Source organism: Staurois parvus, unplaced genomic scaffold (assembly GCF_062004578.1).
Source record: "Staurois parvus isolate SC_StPar_1 unplaced genomic scaffold, SC_StPar_1.0 ptg000230l, whole genome shotgun sequence".
NCBI lineage: Eukaryota > Metazoa > Chordata > Amphibia > Anura > Ranidae > Staurois > Staurois parvus.
In genome coordinates this window covers 2,826,370-2,849,199 of record NW_028318026.1, presented here as the reverse complement: position 1 = coordinate 2,849,199, position 22,830 = coordinate 2,826,370, and the positions used below count along the sequence as shown (strand labels likewise).

Below are 22,830 nucleotides of genomic sequence, written 5' to 3'. Positions count from 1 at the left end.
TCTTTAGCAGAGTCCATGATCAGGAAAGTCCTTCAAGGCAGTACTTCAACACATTGGTGGCTTCAGGGCAGGCTGCAGGTCCCAGCAAACCTCTCTACATGTGGAAAGCTCCTGGAGACAGGTGAGTAGCAGCTAGAGATCACATCTTGCTGGCTCTTTCCCATGCAGACGACTGTGTGTCTGGGCAAAGCCCTCCCCCTTTTATTAACACACATGGAGAGAGGTAGAGCTCAGCAGAAAGTGTGGGAACCAGGGTCAACTCTTTCCCTCATGGTTGTGGCAGCAGCTGTCTCACTAACCAGCATTTCAACCTGCTTACAGGTAATATATTGCACATGTACAGTATATGTTTCAATTGTACTGTATATTTAGCTGTCTGCCTGAAGTTCTGCTTTAAATTGTGTGAGTGTGTAGGCAGCACTGTGGCCTTGGAATGCTGGGTTTCTGTGTTTAGTTTTCATAATGCCAACTCCTTGTAGTGTAGAGACCACATAGGTGCTTATGTGACAGGTGAATGGAGCTATTACTCATAATTCCAAAAGTACAAGAATGTCACCAGAACACTATAATAGCTCAAAGGAAAATTTTTATTCAGTCACAGGAGATTATGTGATATTCCAGGACCCCTCCGTCATGGTAGCCTTTATGAAGAGGTCCCTTTGTGGCACCGAAAGATCTTATTGACGGAATAGAAACTCTTCATCTTCATTCGTACACTCTCAGTTCCCGTCAGGGACACTATGACACTGATCATATGCATATATATATATATCTTTCCAGTGGTACGGATTCCTCTAACAATCCAGAATGATGTTGTTTTAGATGGTCGATTGTATTTTACTTATGGTAGGGACATTGCGAGCTTCTTTGTTAGAAGAATTTTGAAGTTGTTGGACTCAGGTATATTTGGTTCAGTATTTTCTGAGTAAAAATTCAAGTCATCCAGCAGTGCCAGTTCTTCTGTGATGCGACAGATCAGCACCTCTTCAAATATTCATGAATGGATGTGTATTCAGACATAGGCTGTGTCACAGGAGTTTTTCCCTGAATGCAGCCTTCTCAGGAAGTCACTAATGCATTAGATTTTCTTTACATTCCTTTTTCCTCTAGAGAGGGAGTGGGACCGATTTAGTACAGCCAGCCTGACTTCCAGATCTGAAAATGGGGTCATGCAGGCAGCACAGGGAAAACAAAAGCAGAAACAGTAAGAAGCGCGGGGAGACCGGCTTCCCCTTGGAGGACAAATGGATTTGCTGAATGTACAACTCAGAAAATGTTTATGTTACAGCACATCCTAAAATTCCATTTATTAAAAAGTTTACATCATGTTCTCAGTAAAAGTGATGACACGGCACCAAGTCAGAGCTTAGTTGCAAAATTTTTAAATAGCTTTGGAACACAGTGGACCATTTATTTGTTTGTTTTTTTTTGTATTGTTTGTTTGCATGATTGTTTATTATAAATATAAATCTGATTACAAAAGCTTATCAATCTTTAAATGTGATGGCTGCATTCATTCCTTTTTTACAAGCTAAGTACACTTTCTGCAAATACAGAAAATGCCTATTGATCATGATGGAGATCAAATATCCTTGTAACTTACTGTAGAATGAAATGAAATATCGAACATTGCTATCAATATTCCTAGCTATCTTCCAAGAACTACATAACCCATTAATGGTGATGATGGCTTCAGGAACAGATTTTCTTCTGGCAGAAGCTCAGCCAGTCTCGTGTACACTTGCCATAGGGATAAATAATTTTGACATCCTGAGGCAATTGAAACTCTGATTTGCTGCTTTGGGAAAATTTATTTGGCCAATTAACCTGTTAATATGTCTACAAAATGCCTTTCCAGTTCAGTTCTACCCAGAAGGCTATGTCCATGTTCATGCAGATCCCAGGTGTTATGTAAGGAAAGTCTTGTCTCTCTGCTAATGTAAAAGCTCCAAAAAAAAGTTTTATGTTTTCTAATTAGGGGATTCAAGTGTATCTGCAGACAAAATTAAAGGGGATTTTTAAATTGGTCCTGTATGGTCACATGATCAGGTCCCAGGATCAGTTTCAGTGTAGAGGAGGGACAACCGAAAACAGATGCCCCATAGTAAGACTATGGGTGATGTCACCGTTTAGGCGATTTCTCCTCTACACTGAAGCTGGCGCTGGGAGTGACCGTGTATCCGGACCGGATCAACTTTAGAATAGGTAAGTATAGACATCTTTCCATTTACATTGTACATAGCAAGGGCGGACTGACCATTTGGAAACTCGGACACTGCTCGAGGGCCCGGGGTCAGTAGGGGGCCCCATGAGATGCCCCTGGTACCTTTTTCATAGGCTTTTTTGAGTTTGGGCAAGGACACAAGGGTCCCATGATCCCCTATTGCCCGGGGGCCCCATGAGTTGGCAGTCCGCCCCTGGTACATTGTAAATAAAATAGGCTTAGGATAGGTGTGAGAGTAGATTTAAGCTTAGTTAGGTTTGACTTGCCTTCAATTTGAATTTGTTAGCTTTTGATAAGTATGGAAGGATTAGACCCCAGTCTGTTTTTTTAATTACTGTCTTTATCCCTTCTTGGAAGATGCACCCGGTTTGTGTTGGTGGCTGTTGTCACTGGGAGAGGAAATTATGGCAAATCCAAAATTGTACCGTTGTCACCAGAAGAAACAGAGAAGACAGCAGGCTAAGAGAGGATTTCTCTTCATTTTGGAGAGATTTCTCCTTCCTGTTAAGTCTAAAGGTTAGCAAATTTGGGTAGGAGATTTGGAGAGGTCTCCCCAACAAGTTTTATCCATTCTATACCTCCCTTGCAAAAAATTGTAAAGATTCACTTTAAAATCTAGGTTCACATTTAAAAACAATAATAAATGCACGTTTTTGAAGGGGAAAATGTTCATTTATTTTTTTTTTACAGGAACCTGCAAAGCATTGCATTGTGGGTGCAATGCAGGCTCTTGAAGACACTACCAGTGAAATACTAGTGAGCTGATTACCACACTTGTGGTCCATTGAGAACTACAAGTCCATCTGCCTAGGTAGACAATATGTCTTGTAGTTTATTAATTCACAGATCTTTGCGAATAAATGATGCGGCTGCACAGGCAGAGCCCCAAACAGCTGCACCAAATTTAAATGTGACAGAGTTTTCAGGGGAGAGGACCCTGTGCATGCTGATATGGGGGGGGGGCAGAACAGGTAATAGGGGTGCTTAATAACATGTCACACCTTAAATATGGGTGTAACATATGACATGTTCCTAAAGAAGAACTTAAGGCCATTAAGCCATTAAGAAGAACTAAAGCCATTAAGGTATTTAAAGTGACACTAATCTCTGATTGAAAAAAAAATAAAATATATTCAAGTAACTAACTCAAACAGTACCTTCTATTGCTCTCAGCTGCCTCCAAATCTCCGAATTCCTTTCTTAGAAAAGGTAGAAAAGTACTTCATCTGAATGTTCACTGGTTAATGCTTTGCTGTGAGATTCCCATTGTTTGACTTAACCTACAATATGATTTTTTTTCTTTAGCAATCTGGACACAGAAGAATTATATGGTAAGATAATAAGTCATTTTATATATTTTGTCTCTGTTTAGTTGTAGATTCATTGTAAATGTTATACACTAATTCCCATTGGGATCCATTACATAGCAAGACGGCATACAGCCAAGAAAGCAACCTTATTAAAAATAGTTATACACATAGATTGCTTAGGTTGTCATTTTTTTTAGCATTGCCATAGATTTGAATGTAGCAAGATCTCAGAATTCCCACTTATCAACAGAATGTGAAGGAAATCAGATTGGGGAGGTCAAAATGTCCAAACTGGTCCATGAGCCCAAGCAGTTAGGCAGGAAGGTGAAAGTTGTGAAAGAAAAGTCAGCAGAGCGAATGCTTCGGGGTAACCTGTCAGAATGAAGTGCTGCTGCTCCATGTGGTTAACAGGCAGCCAGACTGAAGGTACTATGGTGAGACACTATACAGTGCCATTAGTGTGAGAGGGGCCAGGGCAATACCAATGGCTGATAAAGCTGATCCTACTAATGGCCGATAAAGCTGAGCATGGAAGACGGTGTGTCCATCCATTTCATTGTATAGTAGGTTGACTCCTGAGGCTCTCTTAGCAGTGCATTGAGACCCCTTGCCATTCCTTACCTTGTTAACCACCCCCTCCCCAGATGCATATATGTTAAACCTCTTTTAATCTAGGTGCAAAGAGTGCCCCCTTGTAATTTGCAATGACTTAAAGTGAACAACTTTGCAACAAAGCTTACTCTATGGACCATTAAAAGTATTTATTCATGGTGATCATGTCCACCCTTAAACACCTCTTCTCAATAAAGAATAAATTCAATTAAGTCAATCTTTCTTTATAGCGGAGGTCCCCCACGTCCATTAATAATTATATTGTCCTTTTCTTCATTCTACAGTTTGCAACATATTTTTCATGAAGTGGTGTAAAAAAAATAAAATTTTTAGTGGTTGCTGATCTAGTTTAAAAAAAAAAAAGCAGTCATTTTGTTTTGTTTTACAATACTCTCTTTAGTATATACAGTTTACCATTTATATATGTATAGAGAATGATTGAGACTTCACCTACACTTCACCATCTATTCCTGTGGTGGCACAGTGTCCCTACTGGGAAAAGCCAGTTGGTTGAGTTTGAACCCTAGATCAAATGTTCACAGTCCTTCCCTAAATCAGAGTACACTGTTTGGCCTGTTCTAGGTTGGCCGCACAAATATAACAATTTTAGAAAATTTAAACCAGATTTGGATCTTAACAGCAATCAAATGGATCAAGTTAATTTACCAACAGTATTTTCAATTGATTTTCAAAGAAACTGTTGGTGGTAGTTTAAACTGCATTCAGATGATAATTACCCATCTTTTGTACCTCTCTTGATAGCACTTGTTTCAGTTAGTGTAGTAAGGATGTAGGATGAGGTCCATTTTACAGGACGTGATGGTGGGGTGTTGACATTATATCATGGAATTTAGATTATTTTCTCACTCCCTACACTCCCTGATTCATGTGTTGTCACTGTTTTTGTGAAAATCTCACTGTAATTATTTAAAATTGGCTGAAAAGTGCCATACCCATGGCCAGCATTTGACAGAACTTTTATTTTTAAGGGTTTAAAAAGGAGTACAGGTCCTCTTTGGCTCTGTGTACCTCCGTTGTCTAGAGCCTGTGTTCAGTTTTATATAATTTGATGATTTGGACAATAGTGTCTCTTTAAGTTTTAAGTAATGAATTAGAACTGAAATATTGTATTGTTTATCATAGATTTACTCATAGCATACTGTCTTTCTTCATTTAGCTCAACACCCCCTCTTGCTCGCACATATTCCATTTTAATGAAGAGGCTGGAATTGGTACATTTGCCTGCTGTCATACACAATTTCTAATGTTTTATTCGATCGTCTTTTAGATTACCCTAATTTATTCTGCAGCGCAGTTTACTTAAAGCCATTATCACGCAAGTTTTGCCTTAATAGCTGCAGGGTGTTTATATGTATACTGTACTTAGAGCTCTTTGTAACAGCAATCAGGAAATATATGCAGTAATCAGTATATAATCACACTGCTTCTGTTCACGTCTTGCTGTTTTTCACAAGCTCAGTGACTCTTTGCAGGAGTTATATCTATGTTTTATCACTGATGTGTGTTTGTTTTCATTGGCTGCAATTATTACAGCATTACAAAATGTAGCCACCTTATAGTGCAACTTTATTAAACATTACAGATGCACTTCAGTCGAACATAAAAATCTCTATTTTAAACTGACTTGGGGGCACAACCTACCCATTGGCTCAGTTTTACATCCATGAACCCATTTGTACTATAAGATGAATTCTTTTAATTGTTGATACTCTTACCTTCTGTTTGTCCCTGAATCAGACCCTACAAAATTCGGGTCAGTCTGATCCATGGTTCTAGTACCACCCTCTCTATAAGCCTACTGCAGCTACACTTGTGTATAGGCAAGCAAGAGAGGTTGAAATCATGTCACTGAGAGCCTTTTCATGGACACCTACAAAATCTGCAGCCACATAAACAATTTTCCTAAAGTAGATCTAAATTATGATTTACTTGTCTTTCCTCCATTGATGCAAGCCCCCCCGCTGACATTTCAACATTCCACATTTCCTTCAATATTCCTATATTCCTAATAAGCAGTAAATAAGCTTTGAAGTAAGCCTTCACTGACCTCTGTGGCTACAGACACTGCGGAGCAATTTGGCCCCAAAGTTTACAGCAGAAGCACTTTCATTTTAGCAGCTCAGCTCCCCCTGCTCCTCCTCCCAGCAGAAAGTTTACAGCCTTCCAGCCTTATAAACTTTAATTTAAAGCAGAACGCCAGGAATTTTTTTTTACAAACATTTATTGATCCAGCTTGGCTTGGAGTATGCACCCATATCTAATATCTGGAGAGCCACTGAAGATGCTGAAAATCACTGTTGTAGTCTGCGCTACATACAATGATAGCTGTGAATTCCAAGTGCTGCTCTGCACTCTGAATGCAGGGAGTCACTTGCTCATCACTGCTGCCATTTAGTAGAAGCCTTGTATTTTTTCAGTGAATACATAGCTTTCTCTGATTCGGCAAGTTGTGGAGTATGATGTCACCGCCCCTCCTCTTCACCTCATCCAATCAGAGAACACCTTGTTCTGCGTTCTCAGAACCAACTTGAATGACTTCCCTGTTTCTCTTGTAAACTCTATTGTGAATTGCTCCGCCCATGAAGGCTTATTTTAAAGCTTATCTACTGCTTGTTTCCTTTATGTGAAAATTTAAATGTCCATGGCCTGGAACAGTTATACTTAAAAAAAAAAAAAAATCAACTCCGCTCAGTCAATGAGCTGCTAATGCTTTTCTGAAAACAGTTTAGTGAAAATCATTATAGCCATTTACAAAAAATTCGAAGCAAATGGAAAAAAATCTTTTTATTTAAAGGAGTATTCTCTATAGTCTGCATGTAATCACCAAGCTATCATCATCATCATCACATGTAAGGAGTATAGGTATGTTATTTGTTTAATAATTACTTAGTTCACGTAGTTTAGTACCTTTACTCCACCAGGCTCAGTATATTATCACAGTATTTATAGGGTGTTTTATGGGAGTTACTTGACCACGTTGGAAGCCTTCTAATGTATTTCATGTTCCCAAAAGAAGAAGCTTTCTACAATTCTGTTCCTACCATTGTTAGCCCAGCAAACATAAAACATAAATAAGTGGTTTAGAATACCATCTGTGCTATGAATGGGCATGGAGCCAGTGCCTTATCTAACCTCAGGGGCCAAAGAATGGCTTCCACCAGTTACATTCACTGTTCAAAAGCATACTTGTAGATTTTATGTATCTGAAATTTTATTATAGTTGCAGAAATGGCTAATTATTCCTTAGATTCTTTGAATTATTAAAGAACTTCTAAGCACAATTTTGATTCATCCCGCAACTTTCAGTACTTGCCAACTCAAATCAAATGTTTTATGCTGGCTAAACAATCTGGCAGGAACTAGAAGGGGAAGCATTAAAGATCTATTTTTGCTACCTAGTTGAACAGTAGCAATTATTAATGATGCATACAACACAAGAAGAACAGTTTTAAGCTGTATTAATCAAATTCCCTCTTTAGTTGTCAATGTGGAATCGTTTAACTAAATACAACTAGACCAGGGGACACCCGAAAGGTTAATTCTAGATAATTGGTAGGTAGCTAAGAAGCTATTTGTCTACTGTTTGTAGTTGTAACATGTAATTTCAGGTTGTCCATTCTGATGTACCAGAATTAGTCTATAGAAAGCCAATTTTTTTTTTCATTTTGGATGAAGTAGGTCGTGGTTCAAACTTGTTTTCCGTTTTAATTCCTATCGAGTAGAGTTCCCCTCACTTCCTGTCCCAGACACACAAAAGGGAGTAAGGAGGTATCTCTCCAAAGCAAGTGGATATTCCCTTTTAGACAGTTTTTCAGCAGAATGAATTTACCTATTAGAAGATTTCCCCTTTTGTTCTTGTCACTTGACAACCCATAAATGTTGACTTGCCCCCCATTTCCGGAGATAATGGTCACCAATAATGAGGGAGAAGCTCCTCTGTGGTGACACAGCAATAAAAACCAAACAGAAGTTGTAACCCTTCCCCACTCATGACATGAATATCCATTGCAGTTTACAAATATTATTTCTAGCCTTGATGGGAATACATTTTTATGAAGGTAAAACAGAGAGAAGAATTCTCTTTTTCGTTCCTTATATACATTTCACACATTTAAATACACGTATGTACTGTATACGGGTCCACATAAATTCTACAGATGAAAAGTATTTTGCAGTAAATTACATTTCTTCTGTAATTATAATGAAGATTATAAAGATGAACATTGATGACCTTTACCTTTATACCAATTAAGGACTGGAGCAGTATTTTTTTACTTACAAAGTTCCTTTAACTGATGTCATAAGCAAATCAAAAGTCACACCTATGATATACATATGACATAGTAAATACAATCTAAGAAAAAAATGTTATGTTGTATTTACTCGAGGACACTTGCAGATCATTTATAAGTGTAATTTTACACAGGAGCAATAGCAATTCCTGGTTGACATTTTGACAGCAGGTAAATGCCGATAACAGCAGCAGGAAGCGCAGCATCATAGGGAAAAGCACTGAATGTAGAAGATACAACCTAGAAATGTTGTTGAAGCATTTTAGCATGTTTATTGTATTTTTAAAAGATTCAAGTGGTTAAAGCTGAAATGTAATGTAGCTCCTCTCCCGTAGGGGCCACTGGAAGTTGATGGTCCCCAGAGGTTGCCCTGACCTTGCAAGCCTTCCGACACCTCTAACACCCAGGGTTCAGACATGGTTTACAAAGAATTACACTTGCAATGACACCAACATGTAGTAAAGCAATTGGGGTATTTACTTTGAGTTCTCAAGTCAATGGACAAAGACAAAGAATAGTTAAAGCAAATATCTTTGGTATAAACCATTTAGTCTTTGATGATTTAGGTCACAGATATGCAATGAAGGTGAATCAAACAGCAACTACTGTATAAGCAGGTCTTTAATGAACCCAAGACCCCAGGTATAAAAGAAAGAAGGAAGACTTTCCTGTGTCAATCCTCTCCCTTAAATTCCTGATGCCAGGGGCCCAAAAAAATATCAAAACAATTTATAATAAGTCCCCACACACGGCTAATGTGTAAGGTAAAGTCTACGGGCTTGGAAAAAATCTGTATGGAAAAAATCTGTATGTAAATGTATAGAAAACTGGCTAAAAGATCGTATTCAGAGAGTAGTGGTTAATGATTCATACTCCGAATGGTCTAGGGTTGTTAGTGGTGTACCCCAAGGTTCAGTGTTGGGACCTTTATTTTTTATTATATTTATAAACGATATAGGGTCTGGGATTAAAAATACAATTTCAGTCTTTGCAGATGACACCAAGCTGTGCAGTGGAATAAAGTCCTTACAGGATGTCTCCAATTTACAAGCTGACCTCAATGCACTGTGTAATTGGGCAACTATGTGGGAAATGAGGTTTAATGTTGATAAATGTAAGGATATGCACTTGGGGGCTAAGAATATGCATGCATCATACATACTAGGGGGGGTACAACTGGGGAATCAGTGGTGGAGAAGGATCTGGGGGTTCTGGTAGATCACAAGCTTAATAATGGCATGCAATGACAAGCTGCGGTTTCTAAAGCAAGCAAAATCCTCTCTTGTATTAAAAGAGGTATAGATTCCAGAGTGAGAGATACGTCTGGAGTAAAATAAATTTAATCTCCAAACACGGAAAGGTTTCTTCACAGTGAGAGCTGTGAAAATGTGGAATAGACTGCATTAAGAGTTGGTTCTGGCCAGCTCAGTGGATTGCTTTAAAAAAGGCCTGGATTGTTTCTTGGATACACAGAATATAACTGGATACTAACATTTATAGGTAAAGTTGATCCAGGGACTATCCGATTGCATCTTGGGGGATCAGGAAGGAATTTTTTCCCCTGCAGGAGCAAATTGGATCATGCTTTGCTGGGTTTTTTTTGCCTTCCTCTGGATCAACTGTGGGTATAGGATAACTTTTTTTTTTTAATGGTTGAACTGGATGGACTTTTGTCTTTTTTCAGCCAGACTATACAACTATGTAATATATAAGTATTGCAGTAAACTATTTTTGGATGAGAATTCCCTCTAATATATACAGAGGTGGGATACAAAGTCCTTTAAGTCAGAGTGAGAAGACAAGAGAGAAAAGTCTTGCCAATGTGATGTGTCCAAACTCTTCAGCTAGCTCAGTCAAGGTCCAAAGGGATTGCTGTGCAATGGCAACCAGCAATAATGAATGGCTTGTGCAAGTGTTTCCTGTTAGAAGCATTGGGGTCTAAGGAGATGAAGTACAGGTGTCTGCATGCAGTGTTCTTAGGAAGAGTGTAATCAGTGTGGGCACACCAGTCCTGAAGATACCACGCTCAAGGGAAAGAGATGTCCCAGAAAAGGCTCTTGAAGAATCCATCTCCAGTGAGAGACCTTGCGACTGGAGATGCTGGATCTCAGCTGGGCCTGTCATGATGATGATGATATAAGTGACCCTCGACAGCCACCCAACCACCAGGGAGCTGGAACGGATGATATGCCCAGATGTATATGGATCACCTCCTAAAGATTTTCCTTGCTGTCTAAGGCGCAAAGTCTGCTCTAACTCTGCAAAGTGGCCGGGCCCTTCCTTTCAACCTGAGGCAGTGTGCACAAGAGAGTCAGCTTTCCCCATGCCAGGATATAAATGTGCTCTCCCGGTATTCTCCCTTCCTTTCCAGTTGGCTGGACCTTGTAGTTCACAGAAGCACTGACTCCATGTAAAAACCCGGTCCCCAGACTACATGTCCCACAATCCCCTGCTCTCAATAGTGGTCCTTCTCTCACTGCTTTCAGGGCACAATGTCACAATCACTAGGCTGATCACTAGAGGGAAACAAGCTCATGGCAGTCTTAGTTAAGAATGTCTGTCTGTCGTGCGGGTGAACTAGCCAGCACTTGGCTACATTAGTAAAATTTGTTTTGAGATACAGCACCATACATATATAGTTATTTGTAATGGTGTGTATCTCATTACATTACCTGCAAGTGTCTTGTGGTACAAACCTTCCCCTGTGTGCCTCCTCATAGCTGATGGATATAATTCCTCAGTGACTGTCTTCTGGTGCTGTAAAATTTAGCTGAAGCCTCAGCTAGACAGAAAAGTTGTGCAGAGGCTGCAGTTCACTTTTACAGTGCCGGAAGGCAGCCACTGAGAGCATATTTGGTGGCTGTGAGGAGGCAGAGAGCAGAAAATTTGTAACAGAAGCAGACACCTTCAGGTAATGGGGTACACATCATTACACATACCTAATGAGTATGATGCTATATTACACAAAAGCACTAAACTTCAGATTTAAAGCAGGTTTTTTTAATAATGACCAGTAGTAGAAGAGCCGTCTGCATCCCTAATGATGAGAGATAACACAAAGAAGAAAAAGGAGAGGAGTAGACAGAACTCAGCCAGAAGGCAGCAAGGAAGTAACAAGTAGACAGGAAGAGGTTCCAGTAGTTGTACAACAGTTGGGAGGAATTAAATTAGGTTAGTGAATTGCTTTTTTTAGTCTGGTCTTGGAATGTCTCTGTGACAATAATTAATAAGTTCAAATATGTTTTATAGTTATATCATTACTTTCACACTCCCTTGGCCTCAGAGATTCTGCTCTCTCCTGGCTCTCATCCTACCTGTCACAACGCTCTTTCAGCGTTACCTATAATGCTACCACCTCCCCTTCACGCCCCCTCTCTGTTGGGGTTCCTCAAGGCTCTGTCCTCGGGCCCCTTCTCTTCTCCATCTACACCTCCTCCCTTGGCCAACTCATACACTCTCACGGCTTCAACTACCACCTATATGCCAACGACATACAAATCTATCTCTCAACCCCCCACCTCACCCCCTCGGTCTCTGCCCGAATCACACACCTACTGAGCGACATATCTAACTGGATGTCGCTCCACTTCCTTAAACGGAACCTCTCCAAAACCGAGTTTCTTGTCTTCCCCCCAGCCCGGACAACACCCCCCATTGACTTCTCCATCACATCCAACAAAGCCACCATCAAACCCGCCCCGCAGGCCAGAGTACTTGGTGTCATTCTGGACTCCAACCTATCCTTCCAGCCCCAAGTCCAATCTTTAACAAACTCGTGCAGACTCCACCTCCGCAACATCGCCAAAATCCGCACGTTCCTAACCCCAGAAACCACTAAACAGCTCATCCACTCCCTCATATCACGACTCGATTACTGCAACTCCCTCCTCACTGGCTTTCCTCGCCGCTGGCTATCCCCGCTTTAGTCAATCCTGAATACGGCTGCCAGACTCATTCACCTTTCCAACCGCTCCATTTCCGCCACCCCACTCTGCCAATCCCTCCACTGGCTTCCGATTGTGCAACGGATCAAATTCAAAATCCTAACACTAACATACAAAGCCATCCACCATACTGCCCCGAACTACATCACTGACCTAATATCCAAGTACCACCCAGCACGCACACTCCGCTCCTCACAAGACCTCCTTCTCTCTAGTTCCCTGGTCTCCTCCTCCCATGCCCGCCTCCAGGACTTCTCCAGGGTGTCACCCATCCTCTGGAACTCCCTGCCCCAACCCATCAGATTATCACCTACTCTCCTCTCCTTTAGGCGCACCCTGAAAACCCACCTCTTTAGGGAAGCCTACCCCTCCCCCTGCTAACTTGCCAACCTCCTCCACTCTTCTTACCACCCCATCCCCCACAGCTATCTCCTCCTGTACCATAATCCCCTCCCTCCTAGATTGTAAGCTCGAAAGAGCAGGGCCCTCGATCCCCTCATGTTTTGCATTGTATTGTTGTTGTTCTGTCACATGTTCTGTCCCCCTTTGTAATGTACAGCGCTGAGCGAACTATTGGCGCTTTATAAATACTGTTTAATAATAATAATAATAATAATAATAATAATAATGTAATTAATTGCTGCCTGTAGCAGGCAGGGGTATTTAGGCCTGGCCATGCCAGGGAGGTCAAACAATGATGGTGGTACCACCATCATAAATATAAAGGACTACAGGAACGAATTACTGCATGCAGTATGACCTGCCTAATAGCGAATGTGTTAAACATTGGCACACCTGGAGAAAGGGGTGGGGGTGGTCTTCCCTTGGTACAGCCAGTTTATGGGTTCTCCAGGCTGCATCCTCTCTGCACATCATTGCTATGCAGAAGTCCCTGCAATGCCACATTACCCATGGCTCTACAAAATCACCCGCAAAGCAGTAATGTGCCTGTCCTAGTATGTACAGACCTTAAACACAGAGGCCCTGATTCACTAAGATGTGAGTCTATCAGCAGAGTCTGACCATTCAGGCAGACTCCGGTCAATCAATCAGTCGTCTGACCAGCGTCTAGCAAGCTCATTAACGAGCGTCTACTGACTACTTTGCCATTAGTGAATGAGGTATCCCGTCTGGCACATCTTTAGGTGCAATACCGGATATATTCGCTAGATGGCGCATAAGCGCGGGCTTTATTAACATTGGCGTTTTCCTGATAGAAAATTCTAATACAGCTGTACTATTACATTCTGAAAATTCTCTTTTGCTATTTTTTTTTTTTTGCTGTTTCTCCAAAATGATCAGGAAAGTATTGCATTTACTAATGAATGTCATACATTCTATATTCAAATGTTAAACATTTTCACACTTATATCTCAAATAATTTATATACTTCTAATTTCCCAATATAGTTATATATCTTCATTCTCTTTAATCACATAACTATTCTATGTTAAAGACAAGTGCAGCGCTATAAATGCATGTGATCAATAATGAACGCATGTAAAAACCAAAAAGTGCAAAGAATTGCAATAATGATGTAAACTGGTAAATCGTGCTAAAATAAGTTCATAGAATCATTCCTGAATAATGGAATGTCCTTCGTGTGAGAGTACCAACTCAGAGAGTGCCTATGAATGGCACGTGTGGTCTCTCCGTGACGGACAGTAGTGCATGAACTCGTGAAAGGTAAACCACCCTTGGGACTGGTCTACACTCACCAGAAAAAAAGTATTAATGTGCATGGGTTATACACATCGCACATCTGGGGGTGCAGCGGTATGCTGGCAGCTATGGGTTAGTCATCCAGCTCCATCCATCCATCCATCAGGGTGGGTGCCCAAATGGTCCTGGGGAGGAATTAGCTCAGCCACAGGAGCCAGAAAGGTGCTCAATAGTGTAGTACACTGTCACAGGGGTGGATGACCTTTCACGAGTTCATGCACTACTGTTCGTGGTTATATTTATCTTGTGTAATACCATTTTACTAGTCTATATCATTTGACCAGCGCTCGCTTTATCATTTTTAAACAATGTAACTATTCTACATTATAGCTCAAACTGTGTTTCCCACAGTGGTTTAGTGGTTAGAGCTCAGAACTTACAGCACTTGGGTCATGGGTTCTAATCCCAGTCTTGGCAACATCCCAAAAAAATGGAGATCAATTTTCTGGGTTGTGGCAGGAATATTGATCAATCAATTATGATTTTGCCTAGTGACTAGAAAGTGGATGAATGTTACTTGCGTACTGTTCTTCTGCCAATTAGGTCATGTGCAAGTTTCATGCCGTGTATATTTCATTGTAACTTTTTTCTCTTTTAAATCTGTCTCCTTATACAACTTGACCCCCTCCCCCACCCCATCATCACCTGTCCCATATGCAAATCTATGGATCACCGCCCCACTCTTTAACTATCTATTTACTGATCAAGTGAATGTGTCTCATTTTCTATCAGCTACAGCTCAGATCTCACATTATTATACAATTGCTGATTGTATCTCACCACTAGTCTGATTGAATTCACAATTCCTGGTCAGTCCTGTTCCCTGACCTCTAATAACCTTTAGGGCCAGTTCACACTACATGTGTTTCAGTTGCTTTTTCAGCATCACAAACGCACAGAAAGAAGGTTATATGGTTGTCAATGTCATAGTTCACATCAGCGCTGCATTGTTTCTGCACAGAACTGTACTGGAACACATTGAAACGTCCTTGAATGTACTAAAACGCACATGTCCCTAACTACATTGAATACAAAGAAAATAGAAAAAAATAAGTGGAAGGGATACAAAAATGCAATGTAAACATGTCCAAAACGCATCCAAAATGTACTGGAACACACTAAACATGCATGCCAAAAGGGCATGAAAAAACCCCATCAGGAACACATCTAGACTGTTTCTATAGTGTGAACCAGCCCTTAGGACTTGTTCACACCATTGGTGGTGCAGAAACGCATGCAAGAACACACATTTTCCAGCACAGCAAAGAAATGCAATGCCCTATGTAGATGTGCGCAGGTACCATGATGAAAACGTTGTTGCACCTACACACGTCTATTAAAAACAGCCCCATTCACAGCCACAAATACGCATGGCACCACACTATTGTGCGGTTAGGTGCGACACACTTGGAAAATAACATAAAAATAAGCCAACATGGCTAAAACATATCTTGAAAATATGGGGACTCTGATATCCGGCGACAGTCCGTTCACGAACGAGAAGCAATTCTGCACCCTAAAACCAACATAGAGGAAAGGGATGGTCAAATTGCTGTGCTGCTTCCAAACCACCTCTGGCATGCCAGGGTCATTATGCAGGTCCTCGATGCCAGTTCTTGCCTGCGGCCACAAAATATCCACTGGCCACAAGTGAAGGTGAGTGGAGGACGTGAAGGTGGATTTCTACCAGCTTCAACCGCAAGCAGTACCACTCCTGAAAAATGAGAGCAAATAATCATTGACACGTCATCATGACAGTCAATTCTCAGTGCAGGCTATCTAGAGTGTCTTTCCTTTTTAACCATTTCAAGAGTTCAAGGAAACATTCTTGGAGCATCTACTGTGTTTGGAAAGGCCAAAGGCCCCCCCCTCCCCCAGGCACACTAATGCTTATGCAGGCCATAGACGGGGAGATAAACAGCCGATTTTTCTTTTAAAAAATGAAAAATCGGTTGTTCAAGCGGCCGACGTTACCAGCAATGGTAAAAAAAAAATCGGCCGATTTTCATCCCGTCTACAGCCGGCAAAAAGTGTCCCTGCAGAGAGCTCCGCTATTTCTTTGACAGTTCTTTGACATTTATAGCGGTTGCAACAATGTATTTGTATCCATTTCGGATACAGATGTTTTTATTCGGAAACAAATAGATACAATGTTGCAACCGCTGTAAATGTCAAGGAACTGTCAAAGAAATAGCGGAGCTCTCTGCAGGGACACTTTTTGCCATACTGGAATTCCTCTCATTTTTCATCCTTCTTCTTCCTCTTCTTCTTCCTCTTCTTCTTCATCATCATCCTCTTCTTCCTCTTCATCATCTTCTTCTTCTTCTTCATCATCATCATCCTCTTCTTCTTTTTCTCTTCCTCTTGCAGGTCACTGCTCATGTGCAGATTTTGTATCAGTAAAAAAATCGGCCGATTTGCCCATCATTGCCGCGAAAATCGGCCGATCGGCAAATTCGGCCGTTTTTTTCCAACTTTACCAAAAAAAAAAATCTGCCCAAATACCGAAAAACGGCCGAACAGATAGCCCACTAGCGATCCGAAAATCGGCCGATTTTATTTTTGGCCGAAAAATCGGCCGATTTTCGACCCATCTATGGCCTGCATAAGATATGGTGTGGCCCTAGGGTCAATGTGTGTTTAGAATACTTCCAAAATGCACATACAAAAACACTACATCCAAATGCATGTTGCATTTCTATAGCATGTTAAACAGAAGAATAACGCACTTCCATAATGTTAACATGCGCAAGTAAAAATAGACAAAATCCACATCCTTTTATTCTGGCTTCACATACATGCATTGTGGTCTAACACCGCACTCCTGGGCAAATCACATGCAATTTGTGTGCGTTGCAATTAGAGACAAACATTTTGCACACCTCAAATTGCACCGCATCCGGGCCAAAAATGTGCAGGACCCTTTTTCAGGGTATGCACATGGGTGTGAATAGGCATGCCATCCAATTTGGCAAATCGCAATACGCTTTGTGTACCAATATTGGTGTGTTGGTAACTTCACCTAGAAAGCCGCAGCAGGTGGCATGAAGGGGTTGCGGTTGTGATGCGGTGCAGCGCTTGCACAGAAAACACTGCAAATTTCACATCGCATCTGTGTGACACCAGAATGTGCCAATATGTGGCTTGACAAAGCACAGTGGTCAGTGCAGATTATTTTCAATCCATGTTTTTTTACACTTTTCATTCACTGGTTTAACTCAGGTGATCATTAATCACAATTATCTCCGGAGATCACATGCAGCCCCTCAACCATCTACACATATCTCTGGAAATCTATACAGATCTCCTTGAAAAAAAGTCTCCTCTCCTCTTCGGAAAACAATTGTCCTCCACCTCATAAACAGGGGGACATAGAAGACTTCTCCTTGATAACTAAAATCAGATGAATTATCTGTGCTTAATAAACATACACCAATACTGCAAATGCATTGTACTGTCCAAGGCATTGCACACGAACGCATTGCACACTAGAAATGTCAAATGCGTTAGTGTGTACAGTGCATGAGTGTAAAATGCTTTAGTGCACACTGCAGTGTACAACGCATTGCACACTGTAATACTCTGTACAAAGTAATACCGTGTACACCCACACATTGTAGACTGTAATGCACTGTACTCTGTCATGCAGGATGGAGCAACGCATTGCACACTGTGATACCGTGTACACCCACACATTGTAGACTGTAATGCACTGTACACTGTCATGCAGGCTGGAGCTACGCATTGCACACTGTGATACGCTGTCCACTGTCATGCAGAATCCAGCAACGCATTGCACACTGTTATACCATGTACACCAACATATTGTAGAATGTAATGCATTATACGCAGTATACATGTCCAGATATTCAAAGATTAGCCATGAAGGCCTAGCTGGTTATCTATTTGGCGACCGCAGATAGCCGAATAACGCTACACTGCATCCAGGCAGCTCTGGGAGGGTGTCATATGACATCCTGGCAGAACGCGCTCTCCATGATTGCTGTGTCCTAAGGACACAGCTGATCACGTGATGTGGTAAAGACCAATCACAGCGGCTTTTTACCATGTGATCAGCCATGTCCAATGACACGCTGATCACCGGGAAATGCATTTGCCGGGTCTTGGCTGCACTTTCATCACGCTGTCAGAATGTGTGGAAAGTACTGCCGAGAACCAGCAGTTATCAAAGCAGGGGTCGGGCCCCGATGATCAGTGCCCACCAGTGCCACCCAACAGTTCCGCCCACCTGTGGCCAGCAGTGCCGCCTCATCAACACACATCAGTGTTGCTAAATTACCAGTTTACCAAATGTTATAATATAAACAGACTTTTATTCATTATGAGCTATTTTGTGGTTTATCGAGCAAAAAGTGAAACTCACAGCAGCAAGTCAATACCACCCAAAGAAAGCTCTATTTGTCTGAAAAAACTGATACAAATTTAAGATGGGTACAATGTGGCATGACCGCACAATTGTCATTCAAAGGGTAACAGTGCAGAAAGATGAAAATTGGCCAGGACAGGAAGGGGGTATGAGTACCCAGTAGGCAAGTGGTTAATATAATTGACCCATCAATACCCAGGAGCTAATGTACAGATAAGTAGCATGTGCACCAAGTGAGATTCTGCTAGGCCCCACCCACAAAATTACAATTACTTGTCCCTCACATGTTATAAACATATTTGCAATGGCCACAGTTACTTTACATATAAGGATCATCTCCTCAGTTGAGAACTGTGCTCTCGCCATGTCCAAATGCCAATAAAGTTATCAAAATTTTCAACCAACACAAAACCTCCAACCACTTCTCATCCACTTACACTCCCAACAACCACTTCCGGGTGCGCGCGCACCAGATGACGGACTTCCAGGAGGATAGCTGCTCGTGCGCCATGGGGGACACCTGTTTGGCGTTTATTTGTGCACGATCGCTCATTTCTATGCACGGCTATGATAGCTTTCGCGAATGTGTGTTTTAGTGATTTTTTTCTTTTTAAACCTTGGCTAATATATATTTGTTGCCAAAGGCCAAAAATCAACATACAGTGGGGACTATTTTATTACTGTAAATCAAATTGTAGAAAACCTGTAGCTGGCTGCACAGTGAATGTGACATATTCATTAGTACATAACAATATTGTGGTGCAAGCAGGTTTTTTATTTTTTTGTTTGGTTTTGAAAAAGCCAGTTTGCACCCACTTGCATATTCACGCTCTTACAAGCTACATTTGAGCAGATTATATAAGTATACAAAGTAACTATTAAGGTTGTTCATATATTGAACATAAAATAAACACAAAAACATCGGTGAAACATTTATTGATCAAATATATCTTCATTTATTTGGTCAGCAGGAACAAGTAGGTACAGTCAATATCTTTGTGAGTCACAAAAATAGGATTGATGTGGCAAAAATAAAACACTCCTGCTCATAAGAGCTTACAATCTAAAGATACTTCTAATGAACTGTGTGTGCTCAGGTTATAGCAGGAAACAAAGGGGAAGATGAATCAAGTAACATTTTCGTGCACATAAGGTTTACTTACACAATCATTTAGTATAAAGATCCATTCACAAAAAAAGTCTACACATCAAAATATCAAGAAAACAAGACATATGTGAAAAACCCCTCCCACCTCTACAAACACCCTACACATACATTTGTCAGCAGGTTTGTAAGAAAAAAGCATTTGAGTCTAAATAAGCAAGCAAAATTAAAACAAGAGCAGATTTTAAACAAAACGATTGACATGTGTGAGGCTTTCAATGCAAAGAGAAAAAAACACAATCATTGTGCAATAACACACAAACACACTTTACAAGGCCAAAAATATGCAAACATTTCCAGCCCACTTCCAAACACAGCCTGAGTGGTGTCTGGGGCAATTCAGCACAAAATCTCTTCTTCCCCCCAACCACTACAAGCAAGGACTTAGTCACAAACCACCCGGCCTAGTAACAGGCCAAATCACTCCCTACTGCACATCTTTATATAAGCTAGGTTGTATTTGGAGCGTGCCAAACAAGGCCCCACACCCAATGAAGCCACACCCACCACTGACCTTAGTTTGGTCAGTGAAAGTGTTTTCACCTGATGAATCCGCTTCCTACCTGCATTAACCCTTGGTATACAGGCCCCACAAATCAGAAAGATATATACAGTGAAATGTACGTGTGCAGCATACAACAGAACATTGAGCAGGGATGTGAAAGGGAACCCCAATTGGAACCTTTATTGCTACTATGGTCACAATTCCCTCCAGATTCTCGCATGAGTTAAGACAGTCACATGACCACATCTTGTATGCAATACTGAAAATGACAAATCGATTTGACTAGTATGGTGAATTTCCCATCAATTGGTAAAACACTCCAGAAATCAAACATCACCAAACATTACACTCTGGGCAAAGCTGATTTACAAATCATGCAACTTACAGTAAAGTTGACCATTTCAATGCAATTTTCAAGACATCTGACACAGATCTCTATGCAAATTGCCACTAAAGTAGTACATGTACTACTATAGAAATCAGTGTTTGAAACGCACCCATGTGGTCACTCTAATAGCAGACAATAGGGTGCGACTTTGCAGATGATTTACAGCTTGCATGTTGTGCAAATCACATGCCAAGTCCCACTCAATGAGCACGCTATTGGAGCGTTCATATTGTTGTGGTTCAAACTTGGTAGGAGCCGCAAGTAATAATAGAGTAATGAATACACTACTTTTCATGCAATTTGCTGAGAGATCGATGTCGAATGTCTTGCAAATTGCACTTGAAATCACCATGTACCCCGACTTTGAAATCATGCAACTTCTATGCAAGTCACATGATGTGACTGTGGTGTCAATAACACCACTTAGAAATCTGCTTTAATGTGACCGGGTAGCCCCCAGTAACATTGTTTGCGATTGCCATGCAATTGGCATGACAGGCGACTTGCAAATCGTAGACCAAGTCGCACCCTATTGGCCACTGTAGGCTCTGTTCACATCCAATTGGATTGTGAACTCGTGCAACTTCACTGTAAGTTGGACAATTGCCGCATCGGATTAGATGTGACAGTGGTGTTGGCCCCCAGTAACATTGGGTGCAATTTGCCATGCAAAGAGCAAGCTGCTGGCCATGCCAATCACATGACAAGTCACATCCAGGGTGTGCAATTTCAGGTGCGATTTGTGCATTGACATCGTACCTGATATTGGATATAATGAATGTGAGTGTATTAACATACACCATTTGTTGCAGCGAGAGTTCAAAGGTATTTGAGAATTGTGGCCATTTATTAGCAATTTAACATCTAGACTCAAATAGAAATCGCAATGCTACACACAATTGAAAACACAACTAGTTAGTAATTCTCTAGAAAACACAGTAAAATTGGCAACTTAAAGAGTAATTTTCAATTGCATATAGTGTGAGCGAAGCAGGAAAATCAACAAAGGAAATAAATCTTTGAAGGCGTGCGGTACCTGCCTGCTGGGATAAGGGTCTGCTATGCATTTGGGGGAAAAATGCACGCCAGGATTTGTGACAAGTTTGATGTGTGGATTCACCAACCGAGTCTTTTCTCTCTCGCTCACTCTTCTGAATGTCTCTCTTTATCACTCCTCAGTATGTATCTCTCGCTCACTCTTCTTCGTCTCACTGGCTCGCTCTTCTCTCTCGCTCACTCTTCTTCGTCTCACTGGCTCGCTCTTCTCTCTCGCTCACTCTTCTGAATGTCTCTCTTTATCACTCTTCATATGTATCTCTTGCTCACTCTTCTTCGTCTCACTCTTCTCTCTCTCTGTCAGCTCTTTGCTTGCCAAATCCTTCACAAAAGTGGGTGGAGTGTAAACCATCATTATCAAATCTATTAGTGATTCAGGCCCTTATCTTATACCATTGTATGACATTCACATAAGGTGCAGCTTTGAAGGTGTTTCAACAGACAAGGCCTCATTCTAATTCACATTTTAGGGATCATTTAGACAGAATGCAAAGATGTTGCCAGAACATGTATGTGAAGACAGCCACACACGGAGATCATGCTACTACCTCGCCGGGGTTGGGATTCGAACCGACAACCCTAGAGTTGTGAGGCAGCAGTGCTAACCACTAACCCACGGAGCTACATTGCTAACCCAGCCTGTATTTCTGTGCTGTGAATCAATCCTAGGTCCCTGGGCATGGTCAGTTTAACTAGCCAGATATCTCCAATGTGACACAAATGTTGTGCTATGTTGCCAATTCACATGTATGTTGGTTCTATGTATCCCAATACAAAGGATTGCAATACTAATACAGGCGTACCTCGGTTTACCAACGCCTCAGGGAACGTCATATTTGGGGTACAAATGCCAAACCATTTCAGTTAATTGGTCTGTTTACAAATGTTTGAATAATTTGGTATGGGCATGTGGCCTGGTATGGTTCAGGAGGGGGGGAGGCGCTCGCTCGTCCCCCCCCCCTTTCCTGACCTGCCGGGCTGCATGCTCGGATAAGTATGTGTTATGGATTTTGGGGGGTACCCCATGCTGTTTTTTATTTAATTTCAGCGTGGAGGTACCCCTTAACATCCATACGAGACCCGAAGGGCTTAGTATGGATGGGAGGGGGGACCCCACGCCAGTTATTTAAAGAACTGTTTCTAAATCCCTGCAATACTTTGACATTCAACTGTCAGTGGGGAAATCCGCCGACAGCTGAAACAT

The 22,830-nt window shown here is 41.3% G+C and overlaps 1 protein-coding gene across 1 annotated transcript in view; it reads left to right on the top strand.

Moving 5' to 3' along the window:
* Window positions 1–22,830, top strand: part of NECAB1 (N-terminal EF-hand calcium binding protein 1) — a 261,178-nt gene that overhangs the window by 99,685 nt on the left and 138,663 nt on the right. The window contains exon 4 of the mRNA XM_089679686.1: window positions 3,530–3,555. Within this exon, the coding sequence (XP_089535812.1) occupies window positions 3,530–3,555 (26 nt within the window). The remainder of the gene's footprint in view (window positions 1–3,529; window positions 3,556–22,830) is intronic.